Source organism: Ursus arctos, unplaced genomic scaffold (assembly GCF_023065955.2).
Source record: "Ursus arctos isolate Adak ecotype North America unplaced genomic scaffold, UrsArc2.0 scaffold_12, whole genome shotgun sequence".
NCBI lineage: Eukaryota > Metazoa > Chordata > Mammalia > Carnivora > Ursidae > Ursus > Ursus arctos.
In genome coordinates, this window is record NW_026622786.1 from 48,531,365 (window position 1) to 48,550,698 (window position 19,334).

The 19,334-nt window shown below is 35.6% G+C and overlaps 2 protein-coding genes across 16 annotated transcripts in view; one reads left to right on the forward strand and one right to left on the reverse strand.

The window, feature by feature from the left end:
* ANKRD13C (ankyrin repeat domain 13C) overlaps positions 1 to 3,340 on the forward strand; it is an 84,419-nt gene extending 81,079 nt beyond the window's left edge. For all 4 annotated transcript variants that reach the window (XM_026497819.4, XM_057310565.1, XM_026497822.4 and 1 more), the window contains one exon: positions 1,058 to 3,340. In XM_026497819.4, the coding sequence (XP_026353604.1) occupies positions 1,058 to 1,188 (131 nt within the window). In that variant the 3' untranslated portion in view covers positions 1,189 to 3,340. The remainder of the gene's footprint in view (positions 1 to 1,057) is intronic.
* Positions 3,341 to 7,119: 3,779 nt separating this feature from the next.
* SRSF11 (serine and arginine rich splicing factor 11) overlaps positions 7,120 to 19,334 on the reverse strand; it is a 45,228-nt gene continuing 33,013 nt past the window's right edge. For 8 of the 12 annotated variants that reach the window (XM_026497827.4, XM_026497828.4, XM_057310566.1 and 5 more), the window contains 5 exons: positions 16,242 to 16,373; positions 13,373 to 13,462; positions 10,222 to 10,338; positions 9,691 to 9,829; positions 7,120 to 9,586 (listed from right to left, as the gene is read on the reverse strand). In XM_026497827.4, the coding sequence (XP_026353612.1) occupies positions 9,389 to 9,586; positions 9,691 to 9,829; positions 10,222 to 10,338; positions 13,373 to 13,462; positions 16,242 to 16,373 (676 nt within the window). In that variant the 3' untranslated portion in view covers positions 7,120 to 9,388. The remainder of the gene's footprint in view (positions 9,587 to 9,690; positions 9,830 to 10,221; positions 10,339 to 13,372; positions 13,463 to 16,241; positions 16,374 to 19,334) is intronic. The other 4 variants (XM_048220603.2, XM_026497825.4, XM_026497824.4 and 1 more) reach the window with 3 other exon arrangements.

The window sequence follows — 19,334 nt, forward strand, 5'->3', positions numbered from 1 at the left end:
TGTGTGTGTGTGTTTTTTAACTGTTAAAAAATGTAAAATCTTTCGTTAGCTTGTAGACCTTAAGAAAACAGGCCAGGCAGTGGGACTTACTTTGCTGACCCCTGAATTAGAATAGCATTTGTAACTAGTATGCACAAATGGATGATCCCCCCCCCCCCAGAAATAACTGGGAACTCTGTAATGTTTATGTAGATCTGTGTGGGTTTTTTTCAGAAGAATTACTACTTTCTGCAGTACAATACTAGCCGTGTAACACTTAAGTTACTCTTTGCCGTTATTCAGACAGACACTCACCTTAGTTTTCATAGAATCATTCCAGGGTTTTAAAGGAAGCTTTGGAGTTTGTTTATTTTGTAGGTGAACTCCCTGAGGACCATGAATTAAATGATTTACAGGAATCAGAACCCAAGTTTTATGATTTGTGCTCCTTCTAAAAACTCATATTAAGGATAAAACTAAGGGAGTGATTAAAGTATTTGGCCATTTTTAATGTCGGATTTCACTGTAATTTCAGTGAGAAATGCATATGTTAAAAATGTTAGGCTGTGTTGGCATGATGTTGCCCAATTCTGATGAGACTTTTTATCGCATATATTTAAGTGACGGATTGTATTTAGTATTTTAAAACAAAAGGGGTTAATGTATTTCTTTTGCATTAGAATGAAAATAAATCAGCTCAGAGTCAGAACAGTATATATGCTATAATATGAATAGAAAAGTTGCCAAAATGCAAAAAGTACAAATGCATGTGTCTCTTTGCCCCAAGAAAAGGATTAAAAGACTGGTGGAGTCTGGTATTATAGTTTTAAGATTGGGAAGCAATGGGAACTTGTTTTTGATGTGATTCTTGATGCCTTGGTATCTTTCTCTCTTCACTAATAAAAAACTCTTCTTCAAAATAGACACATTCACTATTGGACATATTATTAGGATTTGTTGAGTCCTTGAATAATGCTTTTTTACATTTTAAGGAATATGGATATCTCTAATAGTATTTATAGTCTGTAAATAGATAAGCATTTTATTTTACAATGTTGTCATTGATTGTCCTCTCTAGATATTCCCGTGTTTCCTACCATCACAGCCACTGTGACTTTTCAGGAGTTTCGATATGATGAATTTGATGGCTCCATCTTTACTATACCTGATGACTATAAGGAAGACCCAAGCCGTTTTCCTGATCTTTAACTGACATGGAAAATGATGTCATCTAACCAAGGAAAGCAAGAGAATACAGAGACCCCAGAAATGAATCCAAATAGAGGGGACAAATGTTCTGAGAAGAAAAGGGAATTACACTGAATCGACACATCAGTAATATGATATAATGAAATGGGCCTTTAAAAAGAATTCAGCGTTTCCTGATGTGCCATTTTCAGTCTTTTTAAAAATATACATATTATAAGTGTAATAGTTTGACACCTTAATGACCCTGAGTACTTCTTATGTAAAACAGCTATAAGTGCTGTGATTTGTTTTTAAAAATTTTTACACTTCTTCTTGACATATATATATGCATATAAATATATCTATATCTATATCTATATCTAAAACACTCCTGGACCATTAACATAAGTTAAATGTCTTAAGAGATATGAAGCCCTTTTAAACTTGTCATCTTATATTCAAGGTGACATTTATAAATATTCCTTCAAGCTTTGTTTTCATAAAATGTAAACTATGTAACATTATGTATAGTTCAGTAATTTGAATGTTTGTTCAATATAATGAACTAGAAGGAATGCAGTTTTCTGTAGATGAATGAACCAAATGGTAACCATTAAACAATTGCATTTATATGTTGCAATACATTTCAGAAGGAGCGTTCACTCTGCAGGGAATAAGGTACCTCCTTTAGCACCTTAGTGCAATTCATTGTGGTGCTATTTGTTTTTACCTGAATTCTTTCTTCAATGGAAAATGTTTGTTACTAATCTTCCTTTCATAGAACCTCTATTTTTTTTTTTTCTAAACTTGAGTTTAAAAGTCCTTTTTGTGTTCATGATAAGGTATGGTTAGCATGCTTAAAGATATTCCTCTTCCAAATCTCAGCACTTTAAAAAAACTCCAAATTTTTAAACTTGCTTCCTAATAAGTGCACATCATTCTGATTATTTTGTTTGTTTTTAATGGAACATGGATGCATTCATGTCAGTTTAAAAAAAAAAAAAAAACCACATATTTTGGACATCCCTACATATTTAATGCTTTCAAAGTAAGGTAAAAACATTTTATATGCTAACAGAATATATTTGTTACAAGCTAAATTCCAGAAATGTACACAGGATTGACAATTCCTACTGTTTATTTTTTTAAGTCACAGGAAAATATTTATTGATTTTAATCTCCAAAGTGAAATCATACATTACTCATTTTTGCATTTAAAATTTTTCATATTTATTCCAAGATGGTTTGAAGGTCCAAGACTGAAAATAAATTAGGGAGAATAATGTATAACAGTCACAAAATGTTATGTTGTATTAAAGAGCTTAGCTAAAGAAATGTTTTTTAAATGTATCCTGATAAATGTGTCAGAATGCATCTGTCAAATTTTATAGAGTGACCAATAGTTTAAACTTTTTCCAGGATTTTAAATAATTTGAATGAATTTAGAGACTTTTATTGAAGAGATGATTTATTTAAAAATCCAAAGCATCAACCATAAGAAAATTTTATAATAAACATCTTTAAAGCTGCATCTTCCATGCTGAAACATACTACATTGCATATGTTGACATTTTATTAAATACATTTTATAATGAAGTAATCATAGTTAAAAATTCAAAGACCAATTACTACCATATGTGGGTCTGTTGAATTTTGTGGAAAGAGTTGGTAAACCCAGATTAGGTTTATTGAATAGAAGTTGATCCCTATTATTTTGGGAATGCTTGTTGATCAAGTGACTTGGAGATTGAATTATCCTGTCTACGGTTATTTGAGGTGTGAGACACTGAACGGCGGTGATCACTGTTGCTTGTACGCTCCCTTACTTTGTGGGAATATGGTATACTTCAGGAATATAGTGCAGATTTTTTTCACACGTACAGACAACTTAGTGAAGAAGAAACATGGTAAATTGCAACTTGGTGTTTATCAATTTCCTAAAAGCTGTGAATATTTTGCTGGGGTACACTGGAGGTAGGAAGACTACTGAAAACTTTTGCACTTGGATTTTGTTTTTAACTCTTATTTTTTTCTTTCATAAAGAATAGTAGATTATCCATTCCAAAATGTCTTTTATCTGATCACAAAGGACAGCAAATGTATCTCTAATGATGGTGAAAACAAGGAGTTAATTAATGCAAATAAACTTTTCACAATATTAGACTTTTCAAAATGTGCCTTTTAATCCAGTTGATGAATGAAGCTCTATGTATGCTGTGTTTCACGTAAGTAGATCAAAACACCATGTATTTTGATAATCCCACATGAAAATTTAGATTTTATGTTAAGTCCATAAAATTCTATATACCTTCCATTTGTGATTGAAGAAACTGTTCAAGCTTGGGAGACTGTAAAATGGTCACCTTCAGTGGCCCTTCAGAAGTGCTCAAAATTCCTGCCACTAGTACAGTATATATAGAAGATAAGATTCTTACTGTCAAGAAAATTGTTCCCTAGATACAGTTTACCTTTGTCCGTCGTCATTCATTTACAGCGAATTGTCAAATTTCATAAAAGAGGAGCATTAAGCAGATGCTGTGATTATTTTGAGTACGGGTACATATGATGGTCTGGAAATAACACATTTCAGAGAAGCTGATAGCCGACAGAAGCTGAAAAATTACGTATGTATAGCTGACCCTTGAACAACATAGGGTTTGGGGTGCCAACCCCTGCCCCCCCTGCACAGTCAAGAATCCATGTAACTTTTGATCTCCCCCAAACTTAACTACTAACAGCCTACTGTTGACTGGAAGCCTTACTGATAAAGGTAATACATATTTTGTACATTATATGTATTATATATTCTCACAGTAGGGAAAAATGTTAAGAGAATCAAGAGAAAATACATTACATGTAGAGAAAAAATCTGCATGTATGTGCAGCTGCACAGTTCAAACCCATGTTGTTCAGGTGTCAGCCATAGTTTGTTTCTCCCGCTTAGGACTGGTGTTGAGCCCCACTGACACAGAATGGGTTTTCTGAGTGTTATGTATGTACAATTGCTTTTTCACACCTGGGGGGATGATGGTAAATGATTGTTCAGTGAGCCTTTTCCCCATTTTTCACTAATTCTACGGCAGACAAAGATCCTGTTTCAAGTCCACAGAAGGGGAGTAAATATTTTCAGGATATACTGAATTAAGGAGTGCTTCCTGCTGCTCATTTTTTTTTCTTTGCAAGCAACACGGTTGAGAAAAATTTGTAGTAGAAAACTAGGTGAATTTGAAGTCCTGCTACTAGTATTCTAGTCTTTAAAATTGAGAATTCTTGATGAGCATGGAACACAATATGTCTCTACTGTTAACTCAGCAAAAGGTACCTTAACCGTGTTTTGCAAAATTAACAAAATGCATCCTTACTTTGAAACTATAGAAAGTTTCAAAGATGACTGACAGTGAAACTTGCCCCAGAGATAATTGCACAGGAAGCGTTAAACCACTTACAAAATTAAACTTGCTAAAAGCCCATCATTTGTATGCTACCAATTAGCGAAAACTACCCTGGCAAAGCATTTTGTGTCAGGAATCTGGGGCGATAGGTTGTCCTAGGCCGCCATCTCAAGTATTAACATATTAACATTTTTCAGATCATGTGACCATCCTTCTAGTACTGTGATAACTTTTAAAACGTTTATAGCTCAGTTTAGAATAGTGCTTTCAGCCACAATGGCACCTGTGGTACACAGAATTACAATTTCACATTTGCCACAGCACCTAAAAATAGTGAAGCAAAATATCCTAAGGGTTTTAAAGGAAGGCAATTGACGATCATTCCTGAATTTGTTTTGCAGGTGAAAATGACTAGTAGAAACTTTGTGTAATATAAAAACAAAAAAATAAACCCACCGCTTATATTATCTGTACCTCCCATAGAGTTCTTGGTCACTAATGGTGCCCAACAATGACTGGCTGAGGTGTTTTAAATAATGAATGTGGGTGGTGTAGGAATTTTGGAGGGCAGAAGGAAGCATGTGTCTTGTAGTTTATGCACATTGTGGCTTCTCTGCTGGCCCCTTTGGGATGATGAGGCGGTAGCAGGGCCTACAATTGTCTCACCTTTTCCTACATCCTCAGCTTCTCAGACTAATTGGGCCAGTGTGTGTTTACCTTCACCACGAAGGTTCCTGGCTTCCTTAGACACCCCTGTCACCGAGGTCAGGATGAAAACAAGACCTGACCCAAGTTTCAGCCCATCCTCCTGGGCTCTGGCTCTTGTTCTTGGTTCCATCCTACTCCAGCTGTCCATCTTCCCTTGTAGACTGCCTGTGGGGTTCAATCTCTAGCATCGGATACAAAGACAATAAACACCTTTGAGACTAACTACTTAACCAGCCCTCACAATTAAGGTCAAACCTCTGTAATAAGGGTCGTTTCCAGTGATTCTGCTCCTTGGAACACAAACACATTCTTAGGGGCGCCTGGGTGGCTCAGTCGTTAAGCGTCTGCCTTCGGCTCAGGGTGTGATCCCGGCGTTCTGGGATCAAGCCCCGCATCAGGCTCCTCTGCTGGGAGCCTGCTTCTTCCTCTCCCACTCTGCTTGTGTTCCCTCTCTCGCTGGCTGTCTTTCTGTCAAATAAATAAATAAAATCTTAAAAAACAAAACACATTCTTAACCTACATGATACTTGTCTTCCGAAACTCGGTATTTAAGCAAGCAAATTTTAACTTTTTCCCAGTGAATGAAAAAAGGCAGTTTTTACATTTGGTATATCGATAAACTTGTATCTTGAGGTAACTGAAAAGTGATATTAAACATCATTTGGAACATTCCAAACATGACCCTAGACCTTTAATTTCTATGCACAAATCATACATTAACTAGCTTAAAAAAAAAAGATCGTGATACTCATTTTAGTGACAGTGCACTGGGGGGAAAAACTTACATGAACGAGAACATGTCACTTCCCTATTTGTGTAAAGACATCGTTAGACACAAATTAGTTCTATCAGATCCTTTCTCTGAATTGATTACCAGTTACATCTACTATACACTTTGTATATTCGTATGAATATAAGTTAGCATGGTTCACACCTGACTTCTTTTGCTAACGAATGTCTGAATGCATTGCACAGACTTTGACATTGTAAAATGAGAATGGCAACAAAAATAAAGCAGACTCAAAAATCTACAACCCCAGAATAATCTCATTGAGAAAGCTGCTTCTGATAAAGCCTTAATAGACATTCTGGATGCTCTTAAAAGTATCGGGAACATTTCTACCACGTCCACATTTAGCTAAAATAAACACAAGTGAATGTACTTGATGACAGAGAAGTATTTAAAAATAGAACAGGGCTGAGATTCATTAGCTTAATTTTGAGACAAAAGCAACAGAATTTCAATTCCAGTTTTAAAGATGTCTACCAATCTTCAAACAGCATAGCTCCCTAAGTATAAATCTGGTACCAACTGGAGAAATTGGTAGTTTTGCTAGAGAAGTTGGCATGTCCACGCTGATACCAACAGAACCTCACTCAATTCTAAGATGCAACACCAAGGTTAAAGATAATTTTTACTGTTCCAGTGGAAGTCCAGTTTTCCTTTCCCCCCAAGCACCTAACATTTTTTCTATGTTCCACATACTATATAATCACTAGCAGGAAGCTTATCCAAAACCCACCTTCACAAAAAGGAAAACATACCTTCTCCAAGCCGTATCTGCACACAATTTATCTTGAGCTTCTGCTAAACATTTCCCCAAACTATTACATAGTTTTGAAAAGCTCCATAATCAAATGACAGGTACCATTTACTGACCCAGGCATACAGGGCTACATCTTTTTTCTAACTACCAAAACACGTGGCAAGGTCGATACTACTCCCATTTTAAATAGGAAAATGAAGGTAAGAAACAGGTCTCCCACCTGTAAAAGAAGCCAAAATTCATGACCAGACTCTCATACTTCTCATGTACTGCTGAAAAATTTAAGTAAATAAATAGGACAAACATTTTTCTAACAAAACCACTTTTATTTTTTAATCATTTACTACCAAATACAGAACAAAACTCAAGTGTGGAGGCAGTATTCACTTGATTTTAACTGATTATGTGTTAAAGGCTTGTGTCCCAGTGCAACCCTTTGTGCATAAAATGTTCACTGAAAAATAACCTAAGTGTGGATTCCCTTCACTGTTAGCATCTTAAGTCAGTGACATTATTTTAAAGCCAAAAATTGAACTTTTTGAAAAGTTAGTGTATTTGTATTCAGAGATTACAAGTGAGGGAATAGGCTTTAATAATAGGTTAAACCATCTGAAACTGCCACTATTTTTACTCGTTTTTTCACTTACAAAAATGGCAGTGTCAAATGGTTCAACCTTTATCTACTAAAAAAGTTTTTTTAAGTTTAAACAAATGTCATCTGTGTTCAACTTTGTGTTTAAAAAATGCAATGATTAATAGAGGACTGTTACTAGAACTTCTTACTCACTATAGACAAAATTCCTTTTGATAAAATCTTTAAAAAGTTACTTACTACAAACTGTAAAAACAATGCTGCTTTTCTATATGGCATTTCAATTTTAAAAGTTAAAAAAAATTATACTCAAACTTGCATAAAACCTGCAATTCCAAGTCTCATTTTCCCCATAATGCCAGCCACTCAGCACTATTCAGAGTATTTCATAAATGAATAAATATACTATTTAGTACTGTACAGTAGATACATACCATTGACAGTTTCTACACTATTCCAGAAAAGGCAAATATTTATATTTCACGGAAAATATAAATTTACTAGATATAGGTGGGATCATTTATCCTAAAGTTCACTGCTTTACTCAACCCAATTCCTACACCCAGAATATGAGAAATAAAATTACACTAAGACTGCTTTATATAGAAATAAAACCAACTCTGACAATTCTGATGGCAACTAACTGCTAACGGTGATGGATTTCATCTTATTACTATATTTAAATATGTGGATTGAAAGGGGAAAGATCTTGATTTGTAAAATGAATGAGGTAAAGGTCATACATTCAACAGCGTAAATAAATACAAATACAGTTTTACAGGAACATGAACATAAGTTTAAGGGTTTTATTATCAAAGTCTTGTAAAACAATTTCAGAAACTGTACATCAACATGGCACAGACTGTCGCCTACTTTTGTTTATACTGCACAAAAGTAAAGCTTGAAACTCCTGTAACTAAGAAAACAGTTGCCTAACTACTCTGCGTTTAACATGGAATCACTGTGTGCATAAGATTACTACTGCAGTAACAGTAACACAAATTTATTGGTTTTATACAACTTGAGATCAAATAAAAAGTACATTATCAAGTAGATTTGTCTTATTTTAAAAGCATATGAAGGTCAATTTAAAATGCACTACCCCCTTTTCCAACACTGAGATTAAAACAAATTAATAAAAGAGTGGGAAATTGAAGATCAGGACGAGAGAGAACTTGTTTTTACAGATGGACTCAGGATAGGCAGCTTTCACTGATGTAGACGTGGAATAAATTATTTCAGGAAAAAAAATTCCCAAACACCTTATGAAAAAGTATACAACTCTACTTCAAAATATGCTATTTACTCACTGCCAGAGACAGTTTCATTTGAAATCTTGTTTCTGTAATTAAAGCCTAATCAGCCATCAAAAAAGGTTAGTGCATATATAACCTTTCAAAGTTAAACAAAAGCCACAAAAATTTAGCCACAAGGCTTAAAGGATTATCTATTTCAAATGTTCATTTTCAGATGTAACTATAAGAATGTTAATCTGTCATGTCAACAAATAAGACCATAAGTAGATCTATCATGTTGGAGGATTTTAATGACATTTAGGATATTCCTGCCACGATTAACATGCAATCAGTGCATTCCCTACATGGCTCTATTACGGCAATGAATCAAATTCTAGAAATACTATAAGTGAACTTACTTAATAAAGGAGATCATACAACATAAACAATCCATGCCTGCTGTAGAAGCATGCAGCTTTTCATTTTCGTTATGAAGCAGCACCAGAATAGTAAAACTGCTTGGTTACTCAATCAGATTTCACCATGTCAAGAATTGGTTACTCACATATCATTTTCTAAAAAGCTTTTGGATGTAAATAACTAATATCAATATCAGGAGCTTTATAACCATTTATAACTCAGAGCTGTACACATCTAGGTTTGAGATGAACAAATACAGCATTAAGAAATCACACAAAGGAATGACACTGATGCATGTATACAGTTGGATTCCCACGGAGGCAATGCTCAGTCACTCATATCCATGTCCTCTTCATGATGGTCGTCCCCATTCACTTTGGATTCTCTTAGTGAATCACCAGTTCCCTTTTCCACAGAGCATTCTTTTGCTTTAGGGGAACTTGCTTCTGTTGGCTTCTTCTCCTCTTTTTTCTCTTTCTCGCTGTCATACCCTTGTTCCTCTTCATCGTAATCCCGTGTAACCTGCTTTGCCAAGGAGAATAAAAAAAGTAAACGTCTTCCCCAAAAAATCACTTCTTAGATTACAAGCACTACCCCAAATATCAAAGTAAATTAGTTTGTAAACATACTTTTACATCTTTGTCACTCTCTGATTTTCTTTCCCGATCTTTTTCCTTATCTTTACTTTTCTTCTTCTTGCTTGTTGATCGTTCTCTTTCATCTCTGCTTCTTTCTTTGTCTTTATCTTTCTTCTTCTCCTTTTTATGTCTAGGATGACAGTAAAATATTCTCAAAAAAAAAAAATGCTTTAAAGGAACCACTCAAGAAGTTTCACCCTTAAGTGTAGCAGTAAGTTTAAATTTCTTCAGACAGTGAGCTTGACCCAAGTTTACATGACATGAAGAACAACAAAGACCCATTTCAAAACGCCAGCTACAAGTTGTACACTAGTGACACAGGCAAGAAGACTGTAATTTGGTTACAGGTCTAAAATGCCCGATCCTAGACACATAACAACAGAGTCTCAAGCAGAAAGGGAATATATCAGCATGAGCACTTTAATTCTTGAAAAGGAACAAAAAGCTTAGGAGAGTTTTTAAATAGAAACTGATAGCTTCTGAAGTGTAGAATCCATAGACCCACAGCTCTGACGTTCTTACCTCCTAGGAGATGGTGAGCGAGACAATTTTCTTTTAGGTGACCTAGGCTTTTTAGGAGATCTCGTGCCACTCCTACTTCGTCGTCGTCGTCTCTCTCTAGAACCACAAATGTGCAGACTAGATTTTAAAATACAGTATTATCTAAAAAATGCAGACACATCATAGCAGATATGTCTACTGAAGGAGCACCACTAGGAACTCCTACAACAGGATCTGATAATCAAAAATCCATTTCCTTCCTTCCTTCCTTCCCTCCCTTCCTCTTTCTTTCTTTTTTTTTGTTTAAAAGACTTTATTTTTAAGTAATCTCTACAACCAACCTGGGACTTGAACTTACAACCCAGAGATTAAGAGTCGCCTGCTCTTCTGACTGAGCCAGCCAGGTGCCCCTGAAAGACCCATTTTGAGCTGAAGAATCAAATGAATAATTCTTTCACAAACTGTTATGTTTTTCCTTTCATGCCCTCAAGAAAATTCTTAAAGACAAAAGTTCTGGGGCACCTGGATGGCTCAGTCAGTTAAGTATCTGCCTTCAGCTCAGGTCATGATCCCGAGGTCCTGGGGTCGAGCCCCGCATCGGACTCCCTGCTCAGCGGGGGGCTGCTTCCCCCTCTCCCCGCTATACCCCTTACTTGTGCTCTCTCTCAAATGAATAAATAAAATCTTAAAAAAAAAAAAAGGTTAAAGTTCTAATTCAGGAAGGAGAAACAGTCTGAAGTAAACTATTTTAGAACTTAGTCTTTCTCCTCTCTTTAAAATTGTGACTTTTTTTTTTTAAATATCTGCTTGTCACTGTTCTCAAAAATTTTAAGACTTGCAAGATGACCATTATTACAATTTAGGCAACAAAGAAATAAAAATAAAACCCCATATTCTCAGTTGGTTTCTTAAAAAAAGCTTTTTCTTTAACTCTTAGCCCTAGGGAACCGCCCCTGCCAGAAATATCACACACAACTTTTCATTCATCAAATGTTACGTTTTTCAAGTTTGTATACCTCCTACTTTTTGCTACTGCTCTGTGTAACCAAACTCAAAATACCCTAGGTGAAAGAGATTTTTTATATTTCTGTGTCCCTGTATAGATTGTAGCACGACTGCAAACACAGTAAGTATATAATAAAAACAGAATATGCCTTAACTTGGAATAATCCAATAATTAAGTAGGTAAGGTGCTTATAAATAAGTACATTAAGTGAAGCAATAGCAAAAAATAAAAAATAAAAATGCCTCTAGTTTTCAAGGTAAGAAAATATATGCTGCTCATCCCATCTTTTATGCGCCTTTGTTAGCTATATATTTTGTAGACCTGGTTTGGCATTTCCTGAAGCACTCACATCTAGTTTTGTTTTCTTGTTTATATATTTACTTTTAAGAAACTGTCACCCTGATAAGAAACCCAGACCCTTTAGCTATTCACACCAACCACTAACCTATTTTGTCTTTATAGATTTACCTATTCTGGACATTTCGTATAAATGGAATCATACAATATGTGGTACTTTGTGACTGGCTTTCATCCGTCACAACGTTTTCAAGGCTCATCCATATTACAGCATCTATCAGTACATTTTATTTCTTTTTACTGCTGAATAATATTCCACTGTATGAATATACTTTGTTTACCCATGTTAGTTAATGGACATTTGGGTTGACTTTTGGATTATCATGAACAATGCTGCTATATAAACATGAGCGTAGAAGTTCTTGTGTGAACATCACGTTTTCACTTCTCTTGGCTATATCCCTAGGAATGAAACTGCTGTGTCAAGAAATTCTAACTTTTTAAGGAATTGCCAAATGTTTTTTCCAAAGTATCTGCCCCATTTTACATTAATACCAGCAATGTACACAGTTCTAATTTCTCCACATCCTCACCAATCACTAATTATCATGTTTTTTGTGTTTTTTTGTTTGTTTTGTTTTAAAAGATTTTATTTATTTATTTGACAGAGAGAGACTGCCAGCGAGAGGGAACACAGGCAGGGGGAGTGGGAGAGGAAGAAGCAGGCTCCCAGCGGAGCATGGAGCCCAATGTGGGCTAGATCTCACACCGTGAGCTTCGCGAAGGCAGACACTTAACGACTGAGCCACCCAGGCGCCCCTGTTTTTTTTTTAATATAACCATCCTAAGTGGGTGTGAAGTGGTTCTGATTTGCATTTCCTTCATGACTAATGCTGAACATCTTTTCATGAGCTTACTGGACACTTGCTTATCTTTGATGAAGTGTCAATTCGGATCCTTTGCTCATTTTTATACTTGGTTATGATTCTTCCTATGTTCTAGATAACAAATTCCTTTTTAGCTTATATATAATTTGCAAATATCTTCTAGCACTCTGGATTATCTTTCTTGATAGTATTCTCTGAAGCACATGTTTTTATTACTGATGATCTCCAGTTCATGTTTCTCGTGTTGCTTATGCTTTTGGTGTCATTCAGGAAACCACTGCCAAATTCAAGGCCATAAAGATTTATTTAATTCTATGGTTTTTCTAGCAGGTTTTAGTTTTAGCTTTTATATTTAGGTCTTTCATTCACTGAATTTTTTTTTTATATACAGTGTGAGCCTCCTAGTGAATCTGAACATCAAGATTAAAGAATACTGAAGCAAGACATGTGTAAATGAGACTGGAAGAAAGCGGAGGTAGCCACCTTTACTACTAGCATATGAATTCCACATTAGGAGTGAAAAACGTATTTTCTGTGGAGTAAAGTTGCAATACCGAATTTTCACTGTGGCAGATTCAAGACACAATGACTAGAATGACACAAAGCGGAACTTATATGGGCTCTCATTTTATCAATAAATGACTATATACGCAGATATTTTAAACATGACTTACTATAACAAAATGAATTTAATGCAGTAATTCAGCATATATTAGCCATTAAAACTTAACCAACAAACCAAATCAGGATATGAAATGTACACAGCAAAAATAAAAACTGATCTCTGTTGAATTCCATGTCATTTCAAATATAACACCATAAATATTAAGTAAAAAGAACTTAGATTATTCTTCACAAATTGCTTTTAAAAAACTTCAATGCTGAAGTATGTACCTACGTACTGGAAAACATTCAATGCTCACGGCCTACTGTTATTCTTACAAAGTTGTGAAAGGTGCCAAGAGCTCACAACGCGACTTACCTGCTTGCACTTCTGGAACGTCTGGCTGTGCTATAGCTTTTTGGTGGTGTTTTGGAACGTTTCTTTTCTTTGTCTTCCTTCTTTTTGTCTCTAATAAATGAACACAATTTACGAATGCATTACAAGATTCAGCTAATATAAATATAGGAACTACAAATAAAAACAAAAGCACAGTGAGATTTAATCCCATTCTTAAAATATATTCTTATAGAAACTGTAGTAATAGTTTAAGTGGCATATTTGTGGTAAATTACTTAAAAAAAAAAACGATTCTCCTGCTATTCCACATAAAACTTCTCTCCAATAGAGCAAAACAGACTATGTGATGAAAAATAATATAGGATGTTGTACAATTTCTTGGTATATGTCTGGCAATAAACACCAAGTTTTATTTTTTATTTTTAAAAATATTTTATTTCTTTGTCAGAGAGCGAGCGAGAGCGCGCACACACATAAGCAGGGGGAGTGGCAGGTAGAGGGAGAAGCAGGCTCCCTGCTGAGCAATGAGCCTGATGCGGACCCATGCGAGGACTCTGGGATCATGACCTGAGCCGAAGGCAGATGCTTAACCGACTAAGCCACCCAGGCATCCCCACACCAATACTTTTAATAATTGTCTCCAGGCTCTTCAACACCCCTTCTCGCAGCTGATTACCAATTTCCCCACTCACCATGACTCTGTGCCCTCTACTGTCAGGCCAGAACCCACAAACTGCTTTCAAATTTAATGATCAGTATTACCCATGTTCTTCCAAAGCACATACCCCATATGGTTAAGCTTTACCATGGACCAAGCCAACCTTCTACTTTTTTTCCTGTTACATATTCTATGCTATTCAGTGCTATCAGAAAAATACCCCATCACAATGGACCATTACTATACATATTTCAATTCTAAATCTTTTATAGATTCTTGTAAATTTACTTTTATTTCCTACAGCATTTTTTCCTCTTAGATTACCATTCTCCTCAAGACTCTGGGGGAAAGGTAATCAATGTATTTGCTGAATGAGGAGTCCTTCACTCCTATAACATATACATACTACCTATCCTCAACGCTAATCGGAGAGATTAAAGTATTCCTCTTGTTTTTCTGAGCTAATCCCTATAGTTCCTATTTCTGTCCTTCCCTTCTTTGGTCACGTTGCTTCATCAGTCACCCCCTCTTCGTTCAAGTCTTTCTCTCTAATTTCTGATTACTGTAACAGTCCCTCAAGGAGACTCAGTCATGTTTCCACAAATTGATCCCCAACAGAATCTTTTCAAAGTAAAAATCTGAAAAGAGGAACTCCCTGTTCCATAACTTTTCCATCTCTTCCCAATGCTTCCTGGATCAGGGACGAACTTAGTGGGAACAACACAGCCCTCTGTGTGTCACCTGTCTCCTTACACTTTTTTGACCTTATTTCTCGGCACCCCCAGACCAAAATACTTGCCATTCCAAGAATTTATGCTAACTTTGTAAACATTCTCTACCTCAAACCATGCTCCTAAGTGCAGTCAAATCTATCAAAATTTAATACTCAGTCACTTCTCAATTAATTCTCTTCCAACACTACTAGCAATGAGCCTCCCTTGGTAATTAACCCCTGCTGTGTAAGAAAAGTTCCTTGAGGGAAAGAATGCTTATATTTGTTTTTCAATATGCCAGTTTGTTTGACCGACTGGATTAAGATGACTCCCCCTATAAAATAGAGTAACTAAAACCTCCTTATAGGCTGAATACTCAAAGCTACCCCCCAAACCTTTGTTCCCAGTTGAGTTACATGCTCACCGAGAATAAACTGTTTTGGATTCCAGCTGTCCTTGTTATTTACACAAATGCATAATAAATAGTATAAAATAAAAGGTCTGCTTCTAGAAAATTAGGCAAACATTTTAAGAAGAGATAAGGACAGTCGCTAAAAAAAAAAAAAAGCATTGTGAAACTGTATGCTTCTGACAACTATAAATGAGAAAAAAAATAAAATTCTGGCACTTTTAAAAAGTGATAGTTCTCTTGTCACTGTAAAGGTGGTTCAAGTGAAAAAACAATGACTTGGTAAATGTTACTCAAGACTACATATTAATTTAAAAGGGTTTGGCCCTATATGAAAAAGACTGACTACTGAATGAATGCATGTTTAAGCCAAAATACAATGTTAAGGTACGATGTTTGTTTAGTGAATCCTCAACTAACTTTAACCTTCTACTCATTCCAAATCATAGGACAGGAGACTCTCCAAGTATGGTTCAGTGTTTGCCGTACAGTAATTTTTTTTTTTAAAAGATTGTATTTATTTGACAGAGAGAAAGACAGCCAATGAGAGAGGGAACACAAGCAGGGGGAGGAGTGGGAGAGGAAGAAGCAGGCTCCCAGCAGAGGAGCCTGATGTGGGGCTCGATCCCATAACGCTGGGATCACGCCCTGAGCCGAAGGCAGACGCTTAACGACTGAGCCACCCACGCGCCCCTGCCATATAGTAATTCTTAATCAATGTTTATAAGGTGCTGATAATGGGATTTATAAAGGTGAATTAAGGCATGGCTGGCTGCCATAAACTCTTCAGCATACCATAAGGAATGGTGGTAGCACTATACCCTTAGCAGGGCTGAGTGGAAAGAAGGAAACAAAGAACATAGTAGGAGAGGTATGAATTTTTACTACAAAGAAATCGTATCTTGGTTTTCAGTTATAAGGAGAAACCTAAAGTTTACAAGGGAGACCAAGAAAACAAACGCCAGCCTCTTCCAACTTTAAATAGTTCCTTCTCCAATGTAGCCCTATATCTCCTTTTATCACCTCTTTTGTCATTAAGTAGCCTGTACTTAGGGTCTTGGGAACTCTAAAATTTGTCTTCCCACCCAAAGTCAATGGTCTACTGTATACCTGGTTTTTGATGTGCTCCTTGACCTTCTACCTCTCTCTCTGGAATGAGATCTTCTCCGTCTTGGACTTTTGGATCGTCGCCTACTCCTTGACTTAGAATGTGATCTCCTTCTTGATCTGCTTCTTGACCGCCTAATAGTGCGAAAGAAAGCCAATACACATATATAAAGTTAGAAAGACTAGCTCTGTGGACTGTTTCACTCAGCATCAGACAAATGATTCAGATATATGGGTTAGCTATCAATAAGTGGGGGTCATTTCCTATCAGCTGCTATTATTTCCTTAGTCCATAAATACAAGTTGTTGTTTTTTTTTTTTTTTTTTTTAAGATTTTATTATCTTAAGGAGTGAGAGTGACCAAATGGGCGGGGGTGGGGGGGGAGGGCGGAGAGAGACTCTCAAGGAGACCCTGTAGCCTGATACAGGGCTTAATCCCACAACCCTGAGATCATGATGCGAGCCAAAACCAAGAATCAGACTCTCAACTGACTTGAGCCACCCTAGGAGCCCCTAGGCATCTTTGATACCTTAGAAATTAATACTTTGTAACACCTAGAATTTCTCACCTTTCCATCTCAACCTGTCAAAATAGTTCTATGCCCTGACACTACAACTCTGAACCTGAAAATCATACTAGAGAATGAAGGAAAATAAAAAGTATCTGATTCATTTGCATCATATTCCACAACTATCTAGAATTTCAGCATGTGTCTTATGTGATTCCTCACTACTGTAGTTTAAATCTATTTATCAATTACCAAATACTTACGTTTGCTTACTACATGCTTTACAAATACTTATTCTCATAAGCCTGTCAAGTAGGCACTATTATTATTCTCATTTTATAAATGGAAACCACTTAGTGTGTTGTTGCTCTCTGTGATTTCTAATTGTTCTGAAATATTATTTTCTTTGATTTACAACTTGAGAGAAATCAAGCAATGTGGCCCTACACAGATATACACAACTCAGCACGAACTGCCTCTTTTACTCTCATTTCCCCTCAACATTTACACTATCTCTACATGATCATCCCTTTCCTGTCATGTAACAGAAGTGTTTCCCTCTGCGCCCTCTTCTCACCTCTTCCCCCAAATCCTATACACTTCCTCTTCCAGGACTTAAGCACAATTAACTTTTTGATGTTGTCACTGATCCTCTTTTTATATTTTATTCTCTTTTAAGAATAATCAAAAATAAACTGCATCCTCTGCTTAAGACTTTTATCATTTAACTTCTAAGGACCATTCAACCTGTTTCTATGGAAAACTTCTAATATAGTCTAAAACTTTTTGTGTTCACTTATTTAAGGTGCCCAAAGGATAGACACTTTAGAAATGATAAAGTTTTATGTCCAAATCTCACTTAAAAGCCTGCAAATGGAGAGCATTCCTTCAGCCTATTACTTAAAAATAACAGCACCTATATTACGAATATTTATTATTTAAAATGAAATTAGGAAGTTCAGCTCAGTGCCTTAGTATAGGTGTATAAACGAACTACTGACTTCTTTCTTTCCTCTTACTAATATGCTAATACGGCTTCTGCTGTCTCCTCTAAAACCACTGTTTCAAAACCGATCACTAGTATCTTACTGAATTCAATAACTTTCATTTTAATCATTTCCTATTTTTTAAATAATAATTTTTTATTATGTTATGTTTCATTTCCTATTTTTGACCATACATGGAAACTACTAAAACAATCCCTCTCAGTAACATGTCTATAGCCTAGGAAATGTTCATGTAATGCTTACTTAACCTTTCTGTAAGCTTCATAAAAAGGGGATTAAATTTGTCCATCTTATTCAACACTACACTCTTGAGCAATTACTACAGTGCCTGACTTCAGAAGAAGGTACTAATAGTATATTTTGGGTGATAGAGACTCTATATAAAGTATCAGAATCATCACTTTCTTCTTAAGAGTTAAAAAGAATTCTGGAAAATAAAAATTTATGTTATTAGAATTAAGCACTACTCATCTTTAGAGGATTCTGGCTTAAAGAAAACTTTAAGTGGACAATCATTTTAGCTAAACTGAGTTACTCATTTTTCCTACCTTTAATATATACACAAAAACCAGATATAGAAACAATAAATCATAAGCACATTCTTACAGTTTCTTTCTAAACAAAATAATATAAAATAGTTTCAGATATCTCATAAGCAGAGGTACCACATCCACCTATTCACTATAAGGTCCTCAAACAGTTATTTTTTTAAGAGTAACGTGCTGCAGAGCTACTTTAACTTATTAGTTTATATGAGCTTTTTTTTTTTTTAGTTTATATGAACTCTTAAAAAAATCAGAAAAATATATGAAATTAGTATATTCAAAGTTTGTTGAAAGTAATGGTAATTTTACATGCCAACATGCTTAAGATACTACAACCCATAATAATTCTCCGTTATAATGTATTATTACAAGCGTCCAAAAACACTTTGTTCAAGGAAATAAATGTTTCACTGTTATTTCCCACTGGTTGTATTAAAGTAATTCAAATTAAAATCTGAGAACACTAGTATCCACTTGGTATATACAGAAAAAAGGATGTGGGTTCTCAAACCTTTTAAGTGTTAAACTATAAGAGCATAGTCCTGGAAAATCAGGATTATAAGTAGTACCAATATCTCACGTAAGAGGAAAATTTTAGCTGATCTTGAGCAAGCAAACAAAATGGAGGTTCCTCGGGTGCAGATGAAGATGTGGGAAAGAGCATTAGCAGAAAGGAACAGTATGAGCGAAAACACGGAAGCGTACAGAATATGTATGTTCAGGCAAATACTACTGTAGTTTACTGTTTTGGAGTGGTAAACGACCAGTGTGGAAAAATAAACTGGGTTGAGAAGTAAAGAAACCTGAATGCCATTCTAAGGCTTTATTTACCATGTTGTTAAGGCCAATAAGGGTGCTCCTCAAAGTTTAACAAGGCTGTGACAAGATTCAGACTTAGTTTTTTGAAAGACATCTTTAGGAATGAGACAGGCTGGGGGAAGATGGGAGGCGGGGGGGGGGGGGAGGACAACCCTGTAACATTCTGCTATAGACTGAATTTTGTCCCCCTTCCATAATTCTTATGTGAAACCCAAT